General features: G+C 37.3%; 2 protein-coding genes across 2 annotated transcripts; both read left to right on the top strand.

Moving 5' to 3' along the window:
* Positions 1–700: 700 nt before the first annotated feature.
* On the top strand, positions 701–25596 carry LOC135768986 (uncharacterized). The gene is made up of 3 exons (XM_065278344.1): positions 701–761; positions 20225–20443; positions 22911–25596. Exons 2-3 carry the CDS (start codon positions 20356–20358, stop codon positions 23756–23758), a joined length of 936 nt encoding a protein of 311 aa, XP_065134416.1. The 5' UTR covers positions 701–761; positions 20225–20355; the 3' UTR covers positions 23759–25596.
* On the top strand, positions 8354–10261 carry LOC135768427 (uncharacterized). Its single transcript, XM_065277655.2, has one exon. The coding sequence runs from the start codon at positions 8354–8356 to the stop codon at positions 10034–10036; it is 1683 nt and encodes a 560-aa protein (XP_065133727.1). The 3' UTR covers positions 10037–10261.
* Positions 25597–26941: the final 1345 nt, after the last annotated feature.

Genomic DNA, 26941 nt, shown 5'->3' with positions numbered 1-26941 from the left:
CATTGTCCCAGTCTGCACGTTAATTGCTTGCAGACTCAGATGTTGTACTTTTTGGTTTTTGAGATTCTGCAGGAATCGCGAAAACTTAACGGAAGACCTGATGCGACTTTCACAGCCCACGACGTAAGTAGGCATTTTTGACGATACCGAATAATACGCAACTCAATCTGGTGTAATTACTTTTCTGACCCCGACATGCGCAGTGGGAACAGCCTGTGACGTGAACCGTGAAGGGGTCTATAATGATGGCAGGCAGTGAACCAGGTAGTGATTGACAGTTCTCTAATCCAATTGCGCTGGGCATTATCAGATTGACGGCAACCTAGCACAACGGTGTTTAGGCGAATCATATTTCAAAGGAACCCGGTGCCTCAATCCTCCTAAGTAAATTATTTTACCGAGTGTTTTAGGGTATAATTGCGTTTATTCACATCGTGCGTTTGGATTAGCTACAAGAGAAATGGAAATACGCCATATACTTGCATATACCCTGCACTAAATCACTGTTTAGAAGTGGCTATACGCAAATCCTACTGAAATAGAAGTGGGTATACACCGTATACTTGCGTATACCTTGGACTACAGCACTGGTAGTGTCTTAAAATTAACTGCCCCCCTCCCCATACACTATCACTCTCCTTAAAATAAAGAAATCCTCCATATATCATTTAAGGTGGGGGATTATTTCCCTTCCATTTTCCAGGCCTTGACCTCCACAGAAGCCACACTTGCATTTGACCCCAAGGACTACATCAAGTCAAGTAAGTTTTGATGATAAACTTGGATAAATATATTTGATCCACGGTATTATGGTTTAACTAGCAAATACTAAAATGTGTTTATACAATAGCTAGCTAGCTAGCCAGTAAATAAGATGTCTAAATATAAGCTACTATTATAATAACTATAATAATGTTTATTATGCGTTTGTCTTTCTTAATGAAAGGTGTCTTCATCCTTGATAGTTGAGGAATAATAAAACTTTAATAGATTAAGTGTCTGTAGTTAAATCACAAAACCTGAACATTGTCATTGAGAAACATGAGGTGAAACTAAACTAAAATCCATGAGATGATAACTTTCTGCATCTATAATCGATTCAGTAGAATTAGATTGAAACATCAAGTAAAGAGTTTTATCCAAAGCAACCCTCAGTGAATTGAATGACTGTGATTTCTGGGAATTGATCCATGTGTAGGGTTACAAATTTATAAAATGTTATATCTAGGTTCCGATGTAATAGTATATAAACTGAAAAGTGATATACATTGGGTTTTACATCTTGAGGTAAAGATTATGACATTCAACAATCAAGTCAGGCAGCCCAGGTGGCTAAGACATTAACCTTTTGTCTTTTACCTTTTCTGCGTTTTGCGCGTTGCAACATTCGTCTGTTATAGGACAACTGACAAACGAGCAGACACTGATTAGCTACTTGCTCAACTTTTATTTAAAATTAACAGCAAGACAACTAGCAGTGAATGTGCTTTAACCGCTTTACCCCACGACCCTCTTCTTTAGACTAAGAAGCATCCCCCTCTAACCCGTCGTTTAAAACAATTGACCCTTCGCAGGGAGCTTGATTGACAGGTGATCTGACAAATCATACTTCTTCACCATTTAAAGCAGTCAGGAGAGTTAGTAGATTAACATGGGAGGATTTGAACTTGAAAAGCGGAATGTACAGACGCCTTTCTGCGGTTAAAAGAACATTTCTCTTTATGATCATTCATGTTTATTTGATGCTATAAATTAACTAGAAGGAAGAGATTATTTGAAAGGTGAGACTTTGTTTAAAGCTCCCGTTCTTCCTGTAATTTTGAAGCTTTGTTTGTGTTTATAGCTCGCAATATAACATGTGTTCATGTTTCACGTGTAAAAAACGCTGTATTTTTCACACAATTTACTTATCTGTTAGGGCTGGGTATTGTTAGGAATTTCACAATTCGATTCAATTTCGATTCTTGAGGCTTCGATTCAATTCAATTCGATATTGATTTACTTGCTTCGATATCGATTAGGGGTGTCTATGGTTAACCGATTAACCGTTAAAAATTGTTTAACCGAGTGAAACATTCGGGAAAATTCGGTGAAAATGAAAAATGCATCGGGGAGCAGAGAGGACACTGACAACGCGCTGACACACAGGACAGACCAGGTTACTTTTTGGTTACGTTTGATATTAAACATATTAAAGGTCACGTTCTTGCTGATGCCATTTTTTAAACCCTAGTTAGTGTGTAATGTTGCTATAATAGCATAAATAATACCTGTAAAATGATAAAGCTCAAAGTTCACTGCCAGGCGATATATTTTCTTCAATAGAATTCCTCTTTCAAAGCCTACAGCGAACGGTAGGTTTGGACTACAGCCCTCTATTTCCTGCTTTAATGACGTCAGTAAAACAGTTCATTGTAAAACTCCGCCCACATGAATACATCAGTCACCAGCTTTGGCTCAAACGGCTCTGCTAAGCTAAGCTGCTATCGAATCACAGCACACTAAACAAACTACACAATTAGAACTTGTTACGTATTTCTGAAGGAGGGTCTTCACAGAACAAGGAAGACATCAGCCTGTTTTGAGGACAGTGAAAACAGTGAAAACAGCGGTATACAGATAATAGGGCTGGGTAAAAATATCGATTCATCAATGAAAATTCGGTGACAGAATTTTCCCACCGGTTAATGCATGCAGACGTGCGCATTTTACTTTCACTTTTGAATTACGCAATTGTTTAAATGCAGCGCTTGCGTAAGCTGCATTAAATCGCGTATGAATTTCTTGATAAAAAATACAACAAAACTATCTCGCTTATATTAAACATCATATATGTGCATTATAACAAAAACGAGTAAGCACGCGGCTTCTGCTATCGTCTGGTCATTCAGCTCGCCTCGCAAACTCTGACAGAAATAAATGAAATCTGACACCTGCTGCTCTGTGACGTGACTCGCGTTCAGCTCCGCTGTGAATTCATGCAGCAGACACATTCAGTTATAAGTGTTTGCTCTCTCTAATAAAGCTAAATGATTTAATTACAAGAAAATATCAAAACGACGGTGAAAGACGGTGTCGGGGTGGGCAAGTGATCTAACCGGTGAGAGGCTGAAGCACCGGCAATCACCGTTTCACCGACTATCGCGGCAAACCCAGCCAACACCCTGACCCGGGCATCATAGAGAGGCGGCCGCATACCTGCGAGTACCTTCGCCAGCCTACCATCCCCGCGAACGCAAAAGTCAGTGACATACTTAAGCTGCTCTGTCCTTACCACTGCGTCTTATTTCTATAAATTAATTTAGTTTTAAATGTGGTTCAACCAGTTATTAAAGGTGTTAAAAATTAATAACTACCCTTTTCTCGTGTGTCTGTATCTCTGGGTTGCCTTGCGCATAATATGGTTAACCGAGTATTAACCGCTAAGGGTGTCGGTTAACGTTTAATTAAAAACTTGAAAACGTGCAGCCCTAATATCGATTCAATAATAAGTAAATACACAAGCAATTAAGTACCTGAGTATATTTTTAAATAATGTGTGTAGTATTACTAATGTTTGATCACGTTGATGGTGAAGGCTTGAAAGAAGTGCTGCTGTTTGCCATCTTTGATCTTTCTGTTTTGATAAAGCGCGTCTTGTACAACGCTGAACGCTCTCACTAGAGTGTTGCCCACAGCGGCGCAACTTGCCGGGGGGGCTGAATCGATTCATAGGATTTGATGAATCGATATTGAATTGAGAAACAAATAATTGCAATTCATTGATGAATCGATATTTTTACCCAGCCCTATTATCTGTATACCGCTGTTTTCACTGTCCTCAAAACAGGCTGAAGTCTTCCTTGTTCTGTGAAGTCCCTCCTTCAGAAATACGTAACAAGTTCTGATTGTGTAGTTTGTTTAGTGTGCTGTGATTCGATAGCAGCTTAGCTTAGCAGAGCCGTTTGAGCCAAAGCTGGTGACTGATGTATTCATGTGGGCGGAGTTTTACAATGAACTGTTTTACTGACGTCATTAAAGCAGGAAATAGAGGGCTGTAGTCCAAACCTACCGTTCGCTGTAGGCTTTGAAAGAGGAATTCTATTGAAGAAAATATATCGCCTGGCAGTGAACTTTGAGCTTTATCATTTTACAGGTACACTGTAAAAAATTTCCCTGTAAAATAACAGTAAAGAGCTAGCAGCAGAGACGCCAGCAGTATACTGTTATTTTTACGGTATTTATACGTAAAATGACTTTACGGTAGTAGTCTGTAAACCAGAAAAACTGTATTGTTCTGTATTTATATAATTTACAGTAAAGAGCTGGCAGCAGAGACGCCAGCAGTATACCGTTATTTTTACAGTATTCATATGTAAAATTAATTTACGGTAGTAGTCTGTAAACCAGAAATACAGAATACTTCTGTAGTCACACTGTTAAATGATTTCACAGTCTAATACAGTAAAAAATAAATGCATTTTTCTGTGATTTATTTAGAAACTAAAATAATATTGTTTAGGTTTAAAGTAACAACCTTAACAATATTATTGTAATTTCCAAATAATCACAGAAATATGCAGCATTTTTTAAATAACATAAATTTAGTCTCTAAAAATTCTTCATTGATATTTAAAATATCAGTCTCCCATGAACTTGCCCAATGAATTCCCAGGGCTAAAGACAACTGCTTAAGATATGCATTATTGTGAATATTATGCAAAATAAGCAACAAAAACTTCCAAATCAAACACCTTTATTTCAAAGAGAAATGTCAATGTCAACATGAATACAAAAAAGGAAAGAAAATAAATCCTGTTGGACAATGCTGAAAAAGCTTTCTAGTAGTAAACAGAAACAGTAGTGTCTTGCTTTAGACTATGGCAATAAACGTACGTTCTTAAATTGCTCGTCAGAGACTGCCCCTAATCCTAACCAAATGTGAAGGGCATAACCTATAGTTTTGCATAAAAAAGTATTTTTGGAAACATACCTAAGGCCATTTTGAAACTATTATAGTACAGTAGAACATTTTGTCAGGATGTATCAATAATAAGCATAAAAAACATTTAGGATGAAACCGTATAGGCACATGTGCCACTGCAAGCTAGACTTGCAGGTTACCTCTTAAAATTGTCCTGTGAGGTAGGTTTGTGTTTTTACATCTTAGTTCTTGTGGATCCAGAAGAGACGATCATCACTTTAGTAGCCGCTGTTCCTCTCTGCAGCATTATTCCAGTGCTGCCACTGTCAAAGAACAAAAAACAATCATACTCATAAATAAACTAAACAATCACGAATGTAAAGTATAAACTCCAAGCGAATGCTTATAAAGTTAAAAATACCAGTATAATTGTGGCAATGCCAGACTGTCAAAAAAATGAGAGAAAGATTATATACTCACCGATATGAAGTTCCATTAAAAAGTCAAGGAGATCCTTCAGTAGCATGGCCACGTGTGTATTTAACTGCAGAAGACGACTTCTGGACGATCACACCTTTCTTCTTAGAGACAATCTTGTCTGATGATTTTGGCATTTGTCCCTCTCTCTTGATTTATATCAATGAAGTGCCTAAATCAAAAGCAATTAATTGTTTTTTTGTCTTTCGTCATTGCACAAATTGAGTGGATTTAAAGGAATAGTCTACCCTTTTGCCATATTAAACTATGTTATTACCTCAACCTAGACAAATTAATACATACCTATCTTTTTTCAATGCGTGCACTGTACAACATGGTGTGAATGTGTTAGCATTTAGCCTAGCCCCATTCATTCCTATGGTACCAAACAGGGAAGCCACCAAACACTTCCGTGTTTTCCTTATTTAAAGACTATTACATGAGGACTTATACCAGTAAGTATGGTTCCACAAAATAACAAACTTTTTTTTGGTACCATAGGAATGAATGGGGCTAGGCTAAATGCTAACACATTCACAACACGCTGTACAGTGCACGCATTGAAAAAAGATAGGTATGTATTAATTCGTCTAGGTTGAGGTAATAACATAGTTTAATATGGCAAAAGGGTAGACTATTCCTTTAATGAAATCAAATGGAATTATAATAAAGTCTATACCCTGTGTGTGTGTGTGTGTAGGTGTTGAGGCTTGAAATGTACAGTACTAATTCCATTTTATGCATAAAATACAAACACATTAATTTAATTGTATATATCTATATAATGATGGCAGGGATTGAAGGGGTTTACCTCTGAATGAATTCCAGAGGGCAGGCTGTCTCATCTTGATACTGAAGGCTGAAAATGTAGTAGGTTGCAAACATAGCAGCAAGTCCAATTTCAAATGTTGGTGTGATGCCCTCAGAGCCCTTAAAGGTGATCATCCAACCCTTAATTGTGACTTGCCTTGTTGCACTTGAAACTTAACAACATGGTAATACTTGTTACCTTGTGTAAACATTTGTAAACTCAAGATGAATGGATAAAATATACAATGTGTCTATCAATGATTCTAAATTAAATGTATATTACCAGGTATCAGGCGAGGACTTGCAGGAAGACTGAGAGTTGTCTCAACGTCAGCCGCAGTGGCAGATACCTGAAGGGAACAAATACATTATCCTTACCATAATAAGATTTTTAAGAAGAAAATTTATAAAAAGGACAATAATTAGTAAACACTAGGTGGAATGTAACCAAGACGTGAACGAGGTACCTACAATCAAACTTCTAAATAGATTTGACATTCAAAATTTAAAGGGTAACAATTTATCTTTTTAACTCCATGTTGTCACACGTAGCTTACATGCAGCTTCCTTTGAGCCAAAAAAATATTTACACCTCTCTTTTTACATATGTAGTAGTACTCCCACAAACTAGTACACACATTGCATTCACAAAGAGTCCAGAAAGACAATATTTTCACACCAATTTGGCGTTTAAAAAGAAAAATGCAAAGCCTTGACTATTCAACTTTAACCAAACTTTTAACTTTTCATTAAAAGTCGACACAAACAAAATAAAACTCACCAAAACCATCTTGGATAGTCGATGTTCAAATAATCCTATGGTTTGGTTAAAGTAAATTTTTAGTGTTGTTTCTCAAATTCAGAAGTAGCCTACGTCTAACTTTACCAAAATTAAACAAAATACCACTCAAAAGTAATATTGTTTTGGCTATTCAAATCTAAGCCTCACTGTTCAATGACATGTTTAAATCCCTAGCAAGAGAAGCTTCTATCAGTTGATATCAAGCATTTTTGGCAATATGAATAAGATTTGAATTACCGTTTCATTTGTAGATGCAAGACCCGATGAATTTGATGAACACTACTTGAGAATGTGCAGTACGTCATCTAAATTGTACGTCCTCTTCTGGAAAATCTCCAATCCAAATAATGGTTCCCGAAATTCCATCCAGGGGTTAATGACAAATTACTTCTGTATTTTTTTTAAAGAAAATTTACCAAAAGCAAAAGGCTAGCCTCAATTTATAAAACTAATATTGCTTCTGACCGTGCTCCAAATTCCCCAGTCAACATGCATTTTCGAGAAAATACTGTATTGTCCTGTAATTTAAAACATCAACTTACTGTTGAGGGCCTCCGTCTTGTTGCTCCAATTTAAGCAGCCCACAATGCATTGCTAACTACAGTACTAAACTGTTTAACATGAAAACAGTATTTTAGTGTTGAAAATTGGCTGTAAATTTACAGCAATTGCTTACAGTGTATTATTTATGCTATAATAGCAACATTACACACTAACTAGGGTTTAAAAAATGGCATCAGGAAGAACGTGACCTTTAATATGTTTAATATCAAACGTAACCAAAAAGTAACCTGGTCTGTCCTGTGTGTCAGCGCGTTGTCAGTGTCCTCTCTGCTCCCCGATGCATTTTTCACTGCGTGAGAACATGGTGGGGCGTGAGAGCGGCGTATCTTGTTGGACATAGCGACAGTAACTAAGGGGGTCGGGTCTTTGCGAACGGTCAATTGACCTGATATATTCTCTATGTTCATGAGTCATCTGCACATCTCACTTATTATGTTTTAGAAAAGAATCAAATACAGTTTGAAACGACGGAGACCATTAATAGCACAAACTGTTAACAAAAAAATATATATATATATAACACGGTTTTGGCAATTATAGAGTTCTATTGACGGTGTTCAACTATAACCATCGCTCTCACGGTTATATAATAACCGTCACACCCCTAATTGGAAACATCAGAAGTGTTATAGCGTTTTAAACACAGCACAAGACTCAAACTACAAGAACAGAAATTGACAATAGAAATGACATAATGTACTTCACATAAAAAATATCATGGATACATGACATCTCAAATGTGTTTTGTCACTCTTGTTTTTCAATATGAACTATTTACTGTCTTCATTTTAGATATGATGGAAGTGAAAGAGGAGAGTCAAGCTGAAGTGGATGAGAAACATCAGATTGTAAAAATAATCCATAATGTTTCACAGAAAGAAACTCTGAAGACAGAAGACATAAAGTGTGAAAATAGTTTCAGTGAAGATGAACACCCTGCAGATCACAAGAGGACTCACAGTGAGGAGAAACCTTTCACATGTCAACAGTGTGGAAAGATTTTCAGAAGAAAAGATAACCTTAAAGAACACACGAGGATTCACACTGGAGAGAAACCTTACAATTGTCATCTGTGTGAAAAGAGTTTCAGAGATAAACGTGGACTTAAGACTCACATAAGAAGTCACACTGGAGAAAAACCTTACACTTGTCATCTGTGTGGAAAGAGTTTCACCTTTCAATCGAACCTTAACCGGCACAAGAAAACTCACAGTGGGGAAAAGCCACAAGCGTGCCTTCACTGTGACAAGAGTTTCCCAGATAGAAGTCAACTTAAGGAACACATGAAAACTCACACTGGAGAGAAACCTTACAATTGTCATCTGTGTGAAAAGAGTTACAGAGATAAACGTGGACTTAAGACTCACATAAGAAGTCACACTGGAGAAAAACCTTACACTTGTCATCTGTGTGGAAAGAGTTTCGGAACAAAACCTTCCCTTAAACAACACATGAGGATTCACACAGGAGAGAAACCACATGTGTGCCATCCGTGTGGAAAAAGTTTTATAACTGCAGCTGCACTTAAGAAACACACGATGACTCACACTGGAGAGAAACCTTACACATGTCAACAGTGTGGAAAGAGTTTCGGAAGAAAAGTTAACCTTAAAGCACACATGATGATTCACACTGGAGAGAAACGACACGTGTGCCATCAGTGTGGAAAGAGTTTTATAACTGCAGGTAACCTTAAGGTACACGCGAGGATTCACACTGGAGAAAAACCTTACACTTGTCATCTGTGTCGAAAGAGTTTCTCTATTGAAAGTAACTTTAAGGTACACGTGAGGATTCACACAGGAGAGAAACCATTTGTGTGCCAAGAGTGTGGAAAGAATTTTAAAAGTGCAACTGAACTTATGATACACATGAGGTCTCACACTGGAGAGAAACCTTACACTTGTCATCAATGTGGAAAGAGTTTCTCTGCTGAAAGTTACCTTAAAATACATGCAAGAATTCACACTGGAGAGAAACCGTTCTCTTGCCATGTGTGTGAAAAATTTTTCATAAGCCAAAGTAACCTGATAATACACATGAAAGTTCACAAAGCAGAGAAACTTCACACGTGTCTTCAGTGTGGAAAGTGTTTCAGTATGAAGCGTCACCTTAAGAAACACATGATAACTCACAGTGAAAAGAAACCTCACGCATGTTCTCAGTGTGAAAAGAGTTTCGTAGATAAACGTGAACTTGAGACTCACATGAGAAGACACACTGGAGAGAAACCTTACATATGTCTTCAGTGTGAAAAAAGTTATATAAGTGAAAAAACTCTTAAGACACACATGAAAGTTCACACTGAAGGAAAACCGTTCACTTGTCAACACTGTGAAAGGGGTTTTACAATGAAAGCTCACCTTAATGCACATGTGAGAATTCACACTGGAGAGAAACCATTCACTTGTCAACACTGTGGAAAGAGTTTTAGAGTAAAGGGTACTCTTAACACACACATGAGAATCCACACTCGATAGAAACCATTCATATGTCAACAGTGTGGATATGACAACAAAGCTTAGAAATCAGCTGAGGTCTTGTTAATAAAACTGTCTGGAGGATCCTTACTAAAAGTCTACATGCGCACAAATTCCCAAGATGTCTGTACTTGTGTTCTTGTGGACTTGTAAAACGTCATCAGTCACAGCCCAAGTACTGCTCCAATTCCAACTTTGCATCGTGCCAAGTAAGGGATAATGTAGAGGCAGCCGGTAGTTATCGGGAAATAAGCCCCGACAGTGTGATCAGGACCCGACGCGAAGCGGAGGGTCTTGTATCACACTGAAGGGGCTTATTTCCCGATAACTACCGGCTGACTCTACATTATCCCGCTTATTACACGGCTACTTGTCACATAAGAAAAAAAACTGGACAAGAATATGAATTTGAAACATTTTATTGGCATATTTGTTTTAAATTAACATTTTTATCCTTCCGCGAAACTTTGCACAGATGCATAAAATGATCGTAATACCTTATTAAGATCCTCTGCTTCATACTTGTCTGTCTCCATTTTTTTTCTCTTTTAACCAGTCTTTGAGAAGTTTTAATGCCCATTCTGTATTTTTTTGTGTGTTGGCTTCGTAGCTGTCATGCTCTATTTTGTCAAGTTCAGTCTCAGTAAGCTGGTTGTGTCTTGTCGTGGTTGTCCAGTGTTTGTCACAAGATGGCGCCAAACAAACAGTAATCTTTATTGGCGCGGAGCGATCTTACTCGTAAAAGTAGTACCGGCTATGCGTTATTATTTTGGAGCGGTTATTATTCGAAAAGAACGAACCTGCAAATGTCTCAACTGACCAATCAGAATCAAGCATTCCAGAGAGCCGTGTAATAAGTTCAAATAACATCCCCAGATGTGTTCTTGATCTGCTTATTTTATTGAGGATGCATCAGGAGGTGACGTGTGGACGTATGACAGCAAAGTTTCCCAGAATGCATTTTGAGTCAGCGCAATGAAGCTTAAAACCTGCAAAATATTTGAAATATTACTCTTTCTGTGTCATAAAATGTAGCCGTTTAGGCGGGATATGAATAAACTTTAAATCTGTGGTCAGTTAGTAAAGAGGGTGCCTATATTAAAAGATTTTGAATATTTGAGATAAAGGTGATCAGCAGGCGGTCAGCGCCGAGTACACCGCCGAGGGCAGCCTTATTTTGTCAAGTATTTCTAAAATGTGCCGCTAGCTCAGTGCAGCTGCTCTGCCCTTCAGTGTCTGATGGTCAAACATGAAATATACCCTTTGGATATATAGTGAGGAAAATAAGTATTTGAACACCCTGCTATTTTGCAAGTTCTTCCACTTAGCATGTCCACTTGAGACTTAATAAAAAAAATCCAGAAATCACATTGTATAATTTTTTTTACCTTTTTTGTATGATACAGCTGCAAATAAGTATTTGAACACCTGAGAAAATCAATGTTAATATTTGGTACAGTAGCCTTAGTCTACAATTACAGAGGTGAAACGTTTCCTGTAGTTTCTCACCAGGTTTGCACACACTGCAGGAGGGATTTTGGCCCACTCCTCCACACAGATCTTCTCTAGATCAGTCAGGTTTCTGGCCTGTCGCTGAGATACACGGAGTTTGAGCTCCCTCCAAAGATTCTCTATTGGGTTTAGGTCTGGAGACTGGCTAGGCCACGCCAGAACCCTGATATGCTTCTTACAGACCCAGCCTCGACCCATCTTCAATGCTCTAACGGAGGGAAGGAGGTTGTTCCCCAAAATCTCGCAATACAGGTCATCTTGTCCTTAATACAGTGCAGTCGCCTTGTCCCATGTGCAGAAAAACACCCCCAAAGAATGATGCTACCACCCCCATTAGAGCTGTAATCGGGCCTTAAAAGTTAGGCCCGAAATGTCCGGAGCCCGACAGAATGCAGCCCGAACCCGAACGTACATTTAGATTGACAGCTATTTAAAAGCCCGAACCCGTTTACAGCCCGACATTATTTAAATGTGCGCACACACACAGCTTTTGTCAAGAATGAGAAATTTACACAGGTTTTAACATTATTTATTCATGACTAATAATCTACACGCCACTTGGAAGTTGAAACAAAGAAATAAAATAAGTCATCTGTAACATTGTAACATCTCATTCTAAATAGGCTTATGCAATACACTATAAATATGCCAATAAAATTATTATTTCTTAACGAATTAAATTAAGATAATATATTCTGAATTAAGATGGGTATTTGGCAATAACGAAATTAAGAGAAAGGCTCCGCGGGATTTGCGTCGGCACTTCTCTCCATTACTGCCAACATTAGTCTATATCCTCTGTCTAAATTATGTATTTAAGACTCGATTCATATTTAGTTATACATTGAAAAACCTACTCACCAAAATTAGGCTACATGTTTTTGATGAGGAAAATCATTAAATCCAATCCACTGTAAATGAATTCAGCGCGATCCTGCGCTACTGATTGAACTTGACCGCTCATTTACCTCACAAAGCCGGAGCGCAAGCCCGAGCCCGCCCCGAGCCCGTGTAAAATGTTAGAAAGGAAGCCCGAACCCGCCCGAGCCCGTCGGGTCCCGACGGGTCCCGTTGGGTTCGGGCAAAGATCTTCAGCTCTAACCCCCATGCTTCACAGTAGGGATGGTGTTCTTGGGATGGTACTCATCATTCTTCTTTCTCCAAATACATTTACTGGAATTATGACCAAAAAGTTATATTTTGGTATTATCTGACCACTTTCTCCCATGACTCATCATTTCTCCCATGGATCATCCAAATGGTCATTGGCAAACTTAAGACGGGCTTTGACATGTGCTGGTTTAAGCAGGGGAACCTTCCGTGCCATGCATGATTTCAAACCGTGACGTCTTAGTTTATCATCAACAGTAACCTTGGAAACGGTGGTCCCAGCTCTTTTCAGGTCATTGACCAGCTTCTCCTGTGTAGTTCACACCTTTCTTAGGATCATTGAGACCCCACGAGGTGAGATCTTGCGTGGAGCCCCAGTCCGAGGGAGATTGACAGTCATGTTTAGCTTCTTCCATTTTCTAATGATCGCTCCAACAGTGGACCTTTTTTTCACCAAGCTGCTTGGCAATTTCGTTGCAGCCCTTTCCAGCCTTGTGGAGGTGTACAATTTTGTCTGTAGTGTCTTTGGACAGCTCTTTGGTCTTGGTCATGTTAGTAGTTGGATTCTTACTGATTGTATGGGGTGGACAGGTGTCTTTATGCAGCTAACGACCTCAAACAGGTGCATCTAATTTAGAATAATAAATGAGGTGGAGGTGGACATTTTAAAGGTAGACTAAGGCTCTGTTTACACGTACATGGTTATTTTTAAAAACTGAGAGATTTACCTTCGTTTGTGCCCCTCGTTTACACGCAAACAGAGAACTCGCCTCTGAAACCGATTGTTTCTAAGAACTCCGGCCAGAGTGGAGATCTTGAAAATCTTCGGTTGCACGGTTGCATGTAAAGTGAGACAAACGGATGTTTAAGCAGGCAACGTCACAGAGTATGCGCCAGAGCTCGCACCTACGTCAAAAGTGCGACCTATGTTTACATGTGACTGCTACTCTGAACGCTTCCAAGATCACATTTCTGTTCGTGCAAACTCGTTTCGTGTGTTTGTATTTGCAAATACAGCTGCTCCATTATGTCGAGGAGCAGAGACGAGTGCTCGGAGGTCAGCAATCTTGCGCATTTTTGACTTCATGGAGCGCTGCAAGAACCGACAGACGGATGATGTCAAAGTACCGCGAGAGCGATTCGAAATTACACCTCTACGTATGATTCCTCAACTCGCGCTCGCGGTACTTTGACGTCATCGATCACCTACTGCAACAACTCCTCCCTCCAACATGAAGAACCAGTTCGCGTCACCACCAGTGCAGCCGGTGATTGGCTTACGTGGGCTTGAGCTTCTCTTGACGGCATATATGCACGGGTATGTGTAAATAAACACTTTTCTGAAAACTGACATGTGTGCATGATATTATTTTTGAAACCGGAGAGGTTGAAATGTCCGTTTATGAAAATAACCACCCACGTGTAAACATAGCCTAACAGGTCTTTGAGGGTCAGAATTCTAGCTGAGAGACAGGTGTTTAAATACTTATTTGCAGCTGTATCATACAAATAAATAAAAAAAATATACATTGTGATTTTTAGATTTTTTTAGATTATGTCTCTCACAGTGGACATGCACCTACGATGACAATTTCAGACCCCTCCATAATTTCTAAGTGGGAGAACTTGCAAAATAGCAGCGTGTTCAAATACGTATTTTCCTCACTGTAGATAGATTTTTTTAGAGGGAGTTATTTCCTCTGATATTGTATTAACAGTTATTATTGAATAGTATTTACATTGTTTTCATTTCATTATCATTGTATACATGAGGCTTAATTGTAACACTGTGTGACAACTAACCCCGCTCTGTAAAAATGTTTTCAATCCCAGCTATCAGTTATTAGGAGTTGCTAACATGTCTCAAAATTGTTTTAGGTAACAAGACCGTGATTAAAACTTAGATAAATACAAATCTTGCAGCATAATTTTGTTTAAAACATCAAGATTTAATGCAGTTTTATAATAATGATATTTATTATGCGTTTGTACCTTGGACCTGGTACAGGTTTCGCCGTGTAGAGGAGGTTAATGTATTTATTACAAAATGATATAAAACACAACCATTCATTTTAAAAGTACAAAACTTTGGTACAACATGAAGTGCCACCATACTTACTCGTGTAACTACTCATGTAACAGTCTTTAAATAGGAAAAACCGGTATGTTTATTATTCATGAAAGAGTCAGCAAAAATTATTTTGGAAAAAAATCCAGTTAAAGATTTTTTAATGTTCAAAAACAAAATCACACCATTATCAAATTTGTTAAAGAAATCGGGTTATACGGGATAAGTGTATGTTTATTATTTCCTTGAATGTCTGTGCTCCACACTCCAGTTCAGCAGGTGGCGGTAGTGCACCATAAACAACCGCCATAAAACTCCAGAAGAAGAAGATTCGAATCAAAAGACTCGTAAATGTTTTGAAGTCTCACGAATCAGTGTTTAAAGCGATCGTCCCTAGAGTCTGATGTCTTCATCCACGTGTAAATGCTTCGGTGTGCACTGAAATAATTAAAGCTTCTTCGATTATTTTATTGGTTTGTCAGCAGAAAACAGGATTTCTTAATATGCTAACCGTTAGCAGTGAGATGAAGTTGAAAATCTGACCCGGACTCACTGTTGTCTCTGGAGCAGGGATTGTCCGGACAGCGTCATAAACATCTCCTGACTCATACAGTTGTGTACTTTGAGGTAATTTCACAGTCCACACGTATAATACGAATATTAGTAAATGTTTTTACACATGTATTATGAACCAGTGTAATGTGGAGATCGATGACTAAAAACAGAAGATGTGCGCTATTCAGACAACTCCAAAATTACCCGAGGACCGCGTCTGTATTATCACTTTTTATTTTAACGTTAGTTCTTATTTACCTTTTATATTCAGTAACTGTAGGGGAGAGGGGAGTACAAACTAAGGCTTTTTGATTGGGATCTATCATTCAAAAATATTTGAGTTAGATTAATAATTTTTACGCACAAATCTCTGCTACAAATGAACACTTATGGGCGGTTTCCCAGACAGGGTTCAAGTCTTGCAGTCCCCGCATATTAGTTGTCTTGACTGAAAACAGCTTGCACAGACATAAGTTTAGATACATCCCTTTTTTTTGTCTCGAGATGCACATGAGTTGTTGTTTTTGTAAGGTATGTTTGTAAAAACAACTTAAATGGCCTAAAATAACTAAGACCTTGTCCTGCTGAGGGGTATTGCACAAAAGCAAGATATGGGATTAAGCTGGGATTTTTCCAGTTATCCTGTCTGAATTTAGCCCTGACTCGGTTGCATGAAGGGAGGCTAAATCAATCTTGATGAAGTTACTATGGAGATTTACTCTTTGCAGCTCAGGCTAACAACCCGGCTAAGATTAATCCTAGTGATTAATTCAATTCAAAGAACTTTATTAATCCCAGAGGGAAATTGCTTTAATGTTACAATTATTGAAAAGAAAGAAATTAAAGAAAAATAAAGAAAAAGATAATTGTATGTAGTGGGTGAAAGGGATTGTTCAGAATTGAATTTAGTTTTGACATTATTCTTCTCTCAGCCAAAACATGAACAGAGTCCAGCTCCATACCAAGTACAGAGCCAGCCCTGATGCTAGACACCACAGACTCATAAAACATCCACAGCATGCAGATTAATCGGCTAGTTCCTCTGTCAATACTACTAGATATTTATATGTTTTAAGTCTCTTCATGGTCCTGCATTAAAATACTAGATATACTGTAATTTATCTAAGTATGCATTCTGTTATTTTAGTATTATTATGAAGACTGCTGTCAGGGGTTTGATGAATACATTTATTAATGGCACAGATTCTCAGGTGATGTAAGAAATTTCAGTCTAGCACTGAAATCACTTCTACAAGATTGCAAGCAACAGGAAGAGATTACTCCATAAAGTGTTACATTAGGGGAGTCACAGTAAAACAGGCATTATTTTATGTTACAGCTTTCCTCTATTGTCATTGGATGCGGTGGATTGCACCCACCCCTGTGCCAGATATATGAAACTTTTTTTAATGTTAAAATTAGTACATACAATAAAATATGTCAGCAGACACCTTATGTGTAGATTTATTTCTGCAGTCAAGTCACCAGCATGCAAAATGTTCTTAATCTTGATTTTCTGAAAGTGATGGACTGTCCAAATTGTTATGCACATGCTATTTTTTTAAATAAAGTCAGTAAGTTTACAAATTGTATTTTAATCTCAATAGTATGACACATATGACAGTGTGCATGTTATTCTATTTAAATACATAATTTGACATATTCAAAATTCAGTGTGTTAAAATGATTCATACAGTAGAACAGATATCTGTCAAATGTGCTGCATGGACAGATAATTAAAAAAAGTTACATTATAATATATGAACATTTTTTCCACATGACTTTAAATCTCCAATTTATTCAACTTGTAAGTCTATAGTTTCTGTCTTTAATTCACTTGAAGATGCTAGTATTGCATTATTATTGTAGCTAGTATTATAGTGCTGTCCACTTCACAGATCTTTCATATAATGACGCTCCATAGACTCCTAAGACTGAGGTCAGAGGATAGTATTCACACTGTACCTTATTAATTGTTTTCTTATTTCATGCCCATATTAAAATAGTCAGTGTTGCTTTTTTTGCAGCATATAGTGTATTATCCTGCATGAAAGTAGATTAATTTCAGAAGACATGATTAATTTTTTTCCCATCCCCATCTTTAAGGTACTCTACATATCTTCCAGATGTACCATCTTACTTTCCAATATTCCAGTCCAAACCAGCCTTGTTTGAACATGGTGGCTATTCACCAACAATCCAGAATATACTATTCAGTGTATTATGGCATGTGAATGAATAAAACGTTTTGAAAACCTCATGAAGCTCAGAGCAAATGTAGTATTTTTGGAAGCTTCAGTTTGTGGGTGGGGTTGAAATCCACCTTTTATGCACTGAAGGATCCCATATTAAGGGCTTTTTGGTAGGGATGCACCAATAGGATTTTTTTGGGCCGATACCGATTTAAACAGACAACTTCTGGCCGATACCGATATTAAACACTTGAATACAATACTACCTCCTCTTGATATTTCTGCAGAACACTCGTTGCAAATGGCAATTTTTATTTTTTTTATTTATTTTTTTGGTCTTTATCCGAGATTTTTAAGAAAGCCCAGACCGCAGACATTTTCCCAAAATACTCTAGACTGCATGGATCACGTGAATGAGTAATCTCGCGTGATTAACTACTTGATTTATTATTTTTTCCCCTCATTGCACTGACAAACTATAATTTATACAACTTATTTTGTTTTGCAAAGTATTTAATTATTTTGATAATTATTGTTAAAAATGCTGGATTATGCAACACACATGCAAGTCATTGCCTTTATGCGGTTAATTAATAAACAATCGGTATCTGCCTTTCTCGTGCTGTTGCCGATATGCCGATGGTTTCAAATTCATCAAAAATCGGCCGATAAATATCGGCGGGCGATACATCGATGCATCACTACTTTTTGGTATTACAGGGACACCAGGATGTTTGCTGCTTAGCAGTGCCATTTTTATGGTTGCCTTTTCCTAATATTTTCCTTAAAAGATTCTTCATATGGTCAAATCCTGTACATAAATCTTATAATAATTCAATGATTTCAGTTTAGTTGCACCAAATATAAATTGTTATAGGAAATAAATAGCTTTTTTAAGATAATGCACACTTTTTTGCATCAAATACTGTATGAGCACATAGTAGTAGTTAACTGTTTGCAGTTTCATGATGAATTTTTATGAGTTTTATCAATTTTTGCATCAGTGATTCTGTGATCGACCCCATGGTCTGTTTAAGAATGCCGTGAACGTTCACTTATCCTAGCTAGCTACACCTGGCTTGACATATCTGCACGTTCTCATCCTGGCTTAACAATCGTGCAACAGACTTAGCCAGGATGGGCTGATTAAACTAGAACCTCATTCACACAGACCTCTGGTCCCAGAAAATACCCGTAAAATTGCCAGACAAGCGTCTGTGTGAACAAAAACTCGTTCCGTTAATCTTCTGGGATCGTTGCCGGAAAGAGGACCTAGTAAGATACGCGGGTAACCCTCTGTGTGAACAAGAATGCCATAAAGGGCGTGTCGAAGTGAGGACGCGCGCGTCATCATCACAACACAAGTTATGGTTCAGCTCCTTACAACGAGAGATAACATGTATATAAACATTCACAACGAGAAATGTTGCAAACTAACATGTATATAAACATTCACCACGAGAAATGTTGCAAACTAGATTGAAGCAGTTATCAGGAATGATATATGAGACGCATAAACAATGACGCACGTGCCGTAGTGAGGACGCGCGTGTCATGGCAACATGAAGTTGGTTCAACTCTTTAAAATCAGGGATTTACAACATTCACTACGAGAAATGTCAGCATACTAGACTGAAGCGGATATCAGGTAAGTTAGCTCGTTACTTACTGCGTTGAAACGGAGATCATTCAGCAGCATAAAAGAATATCGCGTCACGTGCTCATTTGAGCTATAATAAACGAAAATACCCGCATGTCATCCCAACGAGATATATTGTTCAGCTCCTCAAAATGCGGGTTTTAAATGCATATAAACAATCACGATGAGAAATGTCTGAAAACTGTATCAAAGCAGAAATCAGGGAGCTTGTCAAATATCCACTCTGAAGCTGAGATCATTCACCAGAATAGAACTGTGCATTCACGCGCTCCTTTGTAGTCTTATCATAAACAAAAATGCACGCGAGTTGTTTCTGGAGAGAGAAATAATAAATAATATGCAAACTTCAGACGCTGCGTAGAAGAGAGGGCGGGACTTTCAACATGTCACGTGTCTTTCCGGGACCATCAGATGCGGTGTAAACTTGGCAGTGTGAATGAATAAAATATCAAGCGGTCCCGTAAAATTCCAGGATGCCTGTCCCGTGTATCTTACGGAAAATCTGTGTGAAAAGGGCTTAGGTCAAGCTGGGTCTATCCTGGCTTTCTTAATTCTACTTTTGTGCAATACCCCCCTGGATTAATCTAAATCCTGTCCTGGAAACCACCCCTTAAAGTTTGTTTGTAGGACCTACAGTTATTGTACATATTGTACAATTACACCGAAAGTGACAGGAGTGCAAACGTTACCTCAGTTGTCTGTTGACAAATAAAGCTGAGGAACAGAGAGCTTAAAGTGAAGCATGAGACTCTGTTTCTCATGTTTTGCAGATTTAAATGCAATTAGCCGGCCGATATATCGGTCAAAACCTTAATCCCCCAACAAAACATTTATTCGAATTAATTAAAGTAAAATCACGCAGGTTTACACCAAACATAGATTCAGATCTGTAATTAATGCGTGAGAAAACAAGTGAATCATTACACCCCATAACATAACAGTCAATCTTAGCATAACATGAATGTCAACGTTGGAAAAAACCCATTATCTGTCATAAATAAACTAAATAAATGAGATGTTAAAAAGTCTGAAATCGATGGTGAATGTTTTACTGACATTAAATGTTTTAATGTCTCTCTTTTCATTTCTAGTTCACACCCATAGAGTGAAAGTGATTGAGATCTTCAGTGAAGCTCCTCCTACAACAATCCACCAATAAATGCTGGAGTCAAACACACAGAGAAATCACTCCATGTGTGACAACTGAAATCTTCATGACATAATGTTGATGCTGGTGAAAGAGGAGCTTGAGAAGATGACAGATCCACAACCATGCAGAATAAAGGATGAAGATACTGAGAAACAAATAGGTTGGTGGCTATTTTTCAATCTTTATTATTGAGGGTTGAGGAATAATCATAAAAACATTAAGAAACATGAGGGGAAAAATTTGAAAGTCTGCACATTAGTTCATAATGGAGGATCATACTTATGCCGAGCCACAGGAGAAGGAATCATCGTTGCCAAAAAAGGGAATTAAAAAGGAAACGTGACGGCGAATTAAAAAAACGAGGGTAAGCATTGCACTTGTGGTGTTCTCAGTCAAAAATGACCAGCCTACAGAAAATAGTTTATAATCAGGGTCTTCAAATGTCTCAGACAGAAGAGAGAAAAGGAAGAGATGCACATTGTGTGCCCCAAAAGATGTCCAAACAAGCACTGTCTGTTTTAAATGCAAAGCACCCATTAACAAGGCGCATGAAATAGGCTATTGTCATTCATGTGCATACGTTCAGTAAATACATTAGATGCATGCATCATTTACATGAGTTCACACAAAGTTGATGACATTTTGGTTTAATGACTCAGATTTGATAATGACTCTGTGCCATAGTGTAAAGCATAAAAGCAAACTTCATAGTTAAACATTAAAGTAGACTAGTGTGATCAACAGGAGTGATTATAAGATTTTCATTTTAGGGAGGTTCAGCCCCCAATGAGGCTATAATAAAATAATATATAATTAAATAAAAAAATTATTTGAATACAGTGTAAGGTCAGGTCTATATATTAACAGTGGCAGAGCTGGAATTTAAATGGGGTGGACAAGGCTACTTTACATAGTCAATGAAAGAAAACAATGTGCAACCTGTATCAAAAAGCATGAATGATTCTCATAATTACTGATTACTTGACAGACACTTCAAAAGGAAGGCTTACTATAACCCTTATGAAAATAAACCATGTTTTTTATGGTAAAAGTGTAGTAACCATGTTTTTTGGTGTATTAATTACTATTAGCTAAACATGGTTATACTGCAGTAAACATGTTATTTTGTGAAGCATTTGTTTACTACGATACTCACAAAGGCAGTTATTTTGAGACATGTTTATTTGTATGTACACAAAAAAAAACACAGAAAAATCGGTGGACAACATAAACAGCATAGTACATTAGCTAAGATTAACCTGTACTAGTAATATTGTAATGTATAGAAGAGATATCTAATTTAAACCAATGTCAGCTGACTCCCTAGGGCTTGAGAAAAAACTCCTAGGAGAAAAAATCTGCTTAGGAGGAAAAAGTCCTAGGAAGAAAAAAAAACATTGAGAGAGAGCCAGACATAGATGATTTATAGATGACATAATATATATCAAGTATATATCGTGTGTGTGTGTGTGTGTATACAGGTGATTTATTTCACTAATTCCATTCAAAAAGTGAAACTTGTAGATTATATTCATTCATTACACACAGACTGATACATTTCAAATGTTTATTTCTTTTAATTTTGAGGATTATAACTGACAACAAAACAAATCCCAAATTCAGCATTTCAAAAAATTAGAATATTATATAAGACCAATACAAAGAAAAGATTTTTAGAAATCTTGGCCTCCTGAAAAGTATTAGCATGTACAGGACTTAATACTTAGTTGGGGCTGCTTTTGCCTGTACTGTGGCCAAACCACTGACTTTACTATTGTACATATCACTCGCAGACACAAACACAATGCATCTTGAAGTGTTGTCACTATGCTACGTGGGATGTGATCAAAGCCTGGAGTGGAGCAAAAGCACGTTCTTCTCTCCACTGTAAGCGTTCTGTAATCACTTTTGTAGTCACCTTTTTAACCCATGCCCAGATATTGGTAACACCACAAATGTTATAGGGTTTTGAACAGCGCACAAAAGTTAAACTACAAGAGCAGAAATTGGCAATAGAAATTACATAATGTAAAGTCCCTCCAGAAAAACGCGATTGTGCGATCGCGCGATATATTGCATAATCAGCCAAAGTCCGCATATTTATGCGGGGCTGCATTTTTTTCCAAATACGTCACACTTTCGCCGCATTAATTACATATTTCCGCGCACAAAATATGTGGGGCTTGCATGATTTCGTAATCACGCATTTTCATAGCAAAAAGTCACATATATATACAGTATATTAGCAGAAAGTTGAGAAATGTTGCATTTACTTCCCAAAAGAGCAGCCGTGTCCTCTATTGCCATGGGAACGTTATGAAGTGACGTGATTATGTGACGTGAACATCATTGCAGCTTTTGCAAGTTTGCGCAGTTTTTGCAAGTTACGCAATTTTCGCAAGTTCCCGCAATTCCATTGCATAAATTGCATAAATATCCCGCATATTCCATTGCATTTTTTAAGAAAACGTGCCGCAAAATCGAGGATTTTTGCCCGCAACAATCACAAAAAAACTCTGGAAGGACTAAATGTACTTCACATTAAAAATAACATGGATACATGACATCTCAAATGTGTTTTATCACTCTGGTTTTTCAATATGAACTATTTACTGTCTTCATTTTAGATATGATGGAAGTGAAAGAGGAGAGTCAAGCTGAAGTGGATGAGAAACATCAGATTGTAAAAATAAACCATAATGTTTCACAGAAAGAAACTCTGAAGACAGAAGACAGAAAGTGTGAAACGAGTTTCAGTGAAGATGAACTCCCTGCAGATCACAAGAGGACTCACATTGAGGAGAAACCTTTCACATGTCCTCAGTGTGAAAAGAGTTTCAGATATAAAAGTAAACTTGAGGCTCATGTGAGGATTCACACTGGCAAGAAAGCATTCAAGTGCCACCAGTGTGGAAAGAGTTTCACCTTTCATTCAGGCCTTTACCGGCACATGAAAGTTCACAGGGGAGAAAAGCCACACGCGTGCCAGCATTGTGACAAGAGTTTCCCATTTACAAGTGAACTTAAGATACACATGAGTTCTCACACTGGAGAGAAAGCACATGTGTGCCATCAGTGTGGAAAGAGTTTTGCAAGTGTAAGTGTCCTTAACAGACATTTGAGGATTCATACCGGAGAGAAACCTTTCACATGTCAACAGTGTGGAAAGAGTTTCAGAACAAAAGGTCACCTTAAAGTACACATGAGGATTCACACTGGAGAGAAACGACACGTGTGCCATCACTGTGAAAAGAGTTTTATAACTGCATGTGAACTTAAGAGACACATGAGGACTCACACTGGAGAGAAACCTTTCACATGTCAACAATGTGGAAAAAGTTTCTCTGTTGAAAATAACCTTAAGATACACACAAGGATTCACACTGGAGAGAAACCTTACAGATGCCATGAGTGTACCAAGAGTTTTCAAACAAAATCTAACCTTAACTCACACATGAGGATCCACACTCGATAGAAACCATTCATGTGTCAACAGTTTGGATATGGCAACACAGTTTAGAAATCAGCTGAGGCATTATTAATAAAACGGTCTGGAGGATCATTACTAAAAGTCTACATGCACACAAAAGCCCAAAATATCAGGGACACGTTTCAATAAGGAGGTTCAACCAACTCTGAGTTTAAACTTGAACTCTGAGTTCAGATATGAAACTCTGAGATTTCGGTTACAGAATCGCTGATCTGAGTTAGTTCAATCGACGTAGGTTAACTCTGAGTTAAGCGCGTGCATAACCACAATGAAAAGCCATCATCAATGGAGCTCAGATATTATGATTTACCATGGCAACAGCACGTGACAAAGAGGTCTTAATCATTTTTACTACTAAAACTGAAAGTGTTACTGCAAGTGTACAGTAACTACGAGCTATATTTTAAAGAAAGTAGTTGTTATTGGAAATTGCTACTCTAGAAAATGCGTACATTTAATTTTTCATCACAGTTAAAATATCAGAAATAAATAAACCGAGGACTGTACGTTATTATATTCATTTTCATGCAGATGTAATCCCATGGACAAAAAGATGACAGTAGCTCAGCTAAAAATTAAATTAGACATAATACTTTGGCATAAAAGGCTACGAACCTGTCATGAATAAAACAGAAATACCCCAAGGCGGTATTCGAACTCAGATCGCCGAGAATATGTCAGAACAAACCACTGCACACAGCACTATCCACTAGACCAGCGATAATGATGACTGAATTCATAAGAAATGTAAAGTCAACTGTTCAGATGTAAGAGCACGGCCACAAAGACTGATATTAGTGACGTAAGGATATTTATATATCTAAAATGACTGCAAAAAATAATAATTTCGCTCACATAAATGTAAGTGGATATGACAGAAAACCACTTGGGGTCTCAAAATCCTCTCGCGATATAAATCTAACTTTCTACAAATAAATGCAGCATCATCTACAGGATCCTCTATAAAAGTACATGACATTTTAGTCACTTAGACGGTGTATGCACCTAAGTATATCATATTAGCTTTACAAGTCATTTAAATGTACTGTTTTAATTATTTAGTTGAAAGTTTATTGTAATTTATAAAAATGTAAAGTAGTAAGTTAAAATGGTTTGCACTGGCAATTTAATAATAACTTAAAGACAGCTAAAAATATTTTACAGTGTACATAATAAAAATGTGCGCAATGAATGAATGTACTAAAGCAACTAACAAGATTAAACACCGCTACTCCTTTAAAAAAGCGGAGGAGAACACAAGAAACTCTGAGTTTACTAAATAAACCTGCTTCCGACCAGGTTAAGTTAGGTTCACAAGTTACCCCAGAAACAGACTCTGAGTATAAGCTACCTCTCCTTCTGAAACAGGGTTGACTTACCCCGCTATCTCAGGTTTAACCTAACCTCCCATTTTGAAACGGAAAACTCAGAGTTTCCCTCATTTCAGGCTTAACAAACTCTGACTTTTCACTTAACCACCTTTCTGAAACGGGCCCCTGGACTTGTGTTCTTGTGAAACGTCAACAGTCGTGGCCCAAGTACTGTTCCAATTCACATGAAGCCAAGTTCACATAACAGGATGTGTTCTTGATCCGCTCATGTTATCGAGGACAATACATCAGGAGGTGACTTGTGTGGACTTATATCAGCCAAGTTTCACAGACCTTCAAATCTGTGGTCAGTTAGTAAAGATAGGACCTAATATTAATATTTCCTCTGACAATTTTGTATATTTCAGTTCAAGTTGAATTATTAAGATAAAAGTAACTTTCCTAACACTGAATGTATGTGAGATTCTTTCTGTTTTGTGACCACAGTTCCACTTCCTGTCATTCCAATTCAAATTCAACTTCCTGTTGGCCGGAGTCAATTCAATTCAAATTCCAATTCATGAATTGAATGGAGGCCAATTGAATAATATGAATAATTGAAGATTAACAATTAACATTGCATTCATATTATTGTATGTCATATGCATTTCTATAGTTTAAATATTAAACACTGAACAGTGACATTATACACTTTTAAGGCTAGCAGGTGGTTTAACAATGCGCGCTGGCAAGTACCACGCATATGCGCCTACATTCGTTTACTCTGAGACATAAAACACTTTAACGATAGTTCACTTTAAAATGAAAATTCTGTCATCATTTACTCATCCTCATGTTGTTCTAAACCTGTATGAATTTATTTTTTCTGATGAACACAAAAGAAAATATTTTGAGAAATGATGGTAAACACACAGCAGTAAGTGACCATAGACTTCCATGTTAGGAATAAAAAAAATATGCTGGAATTTAATGGGTAACTTTGTGCTTACCATCATTTATCAAAATATTTTCCTCATTATTTATCACAATACTTCCAAAATATTTTTTCCTACTGTGGAAGTCAATGGTCACTTACTGCTGTGTGTTTACCATCATTCCTCAAAATATCTTATTTTGTGTTCTTTAGAAAAAAATAAATTCATACAGGTTTAGAACAACATGAGGATGAGTAAATGATTACAGAATTTTCATTTTAACGTGAACTATCCCTTTAAATCCACACTTTTAACAATATAATTACACTAATGACATAAATATGTAGAAACGACAGTGGCAAACGTGAAATATAAGCGTAACAGAATGAAATGACCACATTAAATCGTTTAAATAATAATTATTAAGCTTAATAAACCAATTCACATTAATGGCAAATATAAGAAACAGAAGTCAAACCGTACAGAACACAGGATTGGTCATTACCGAAGTCCAATAAGATGCACTTACTTCGCATTTAAGCACAAACACACATAACATTAAAGAAATTGTCCTTAAAGCAACAGTAAAAGTTTGCGTTTTGTGGGCGGAATGCTCGCCTGCACATAGATCACGGGCGCTGGATGCTGTGCGTCAATCAATCTCGGCAAGAAAAGAGATCTTATTAGCGAACTTTCATAATTACTATAATAACAAGTAACAGTCTTTTTAACAACCGCATAAACAAGTCTAAATAAGCAAAAAAAATTGAAACATTATCTTTTAAAACTTTATATGAGAAAAATTATATTTAAAGGAAATATTCTTACAGTTATTCAAAGATGCACACATTATTCCATATTTTATTTCCTGTTTATGAGCACGTTTGTCTCTGGCCGCGCTCTGTTATGTAATAGCTGATTGA

This window comes from Paramisgurnus dabryanus, chromosome 3 (assembly GCF_030506205.2).
Source record: "Paramisgurnus dabryanus chromosome 3, PD_genome_1.1, whole genome shotgun sequence".
NCBI lineage: Eukaryota > Metazoa > Chordata > Actinopteri > Cypriniformes > Cobitidae > Paramisgurnus > Paramisgurnus dabryanus.
This window is presented reverse-complemented; position numbering and strand designations above follow the sequence as displayed.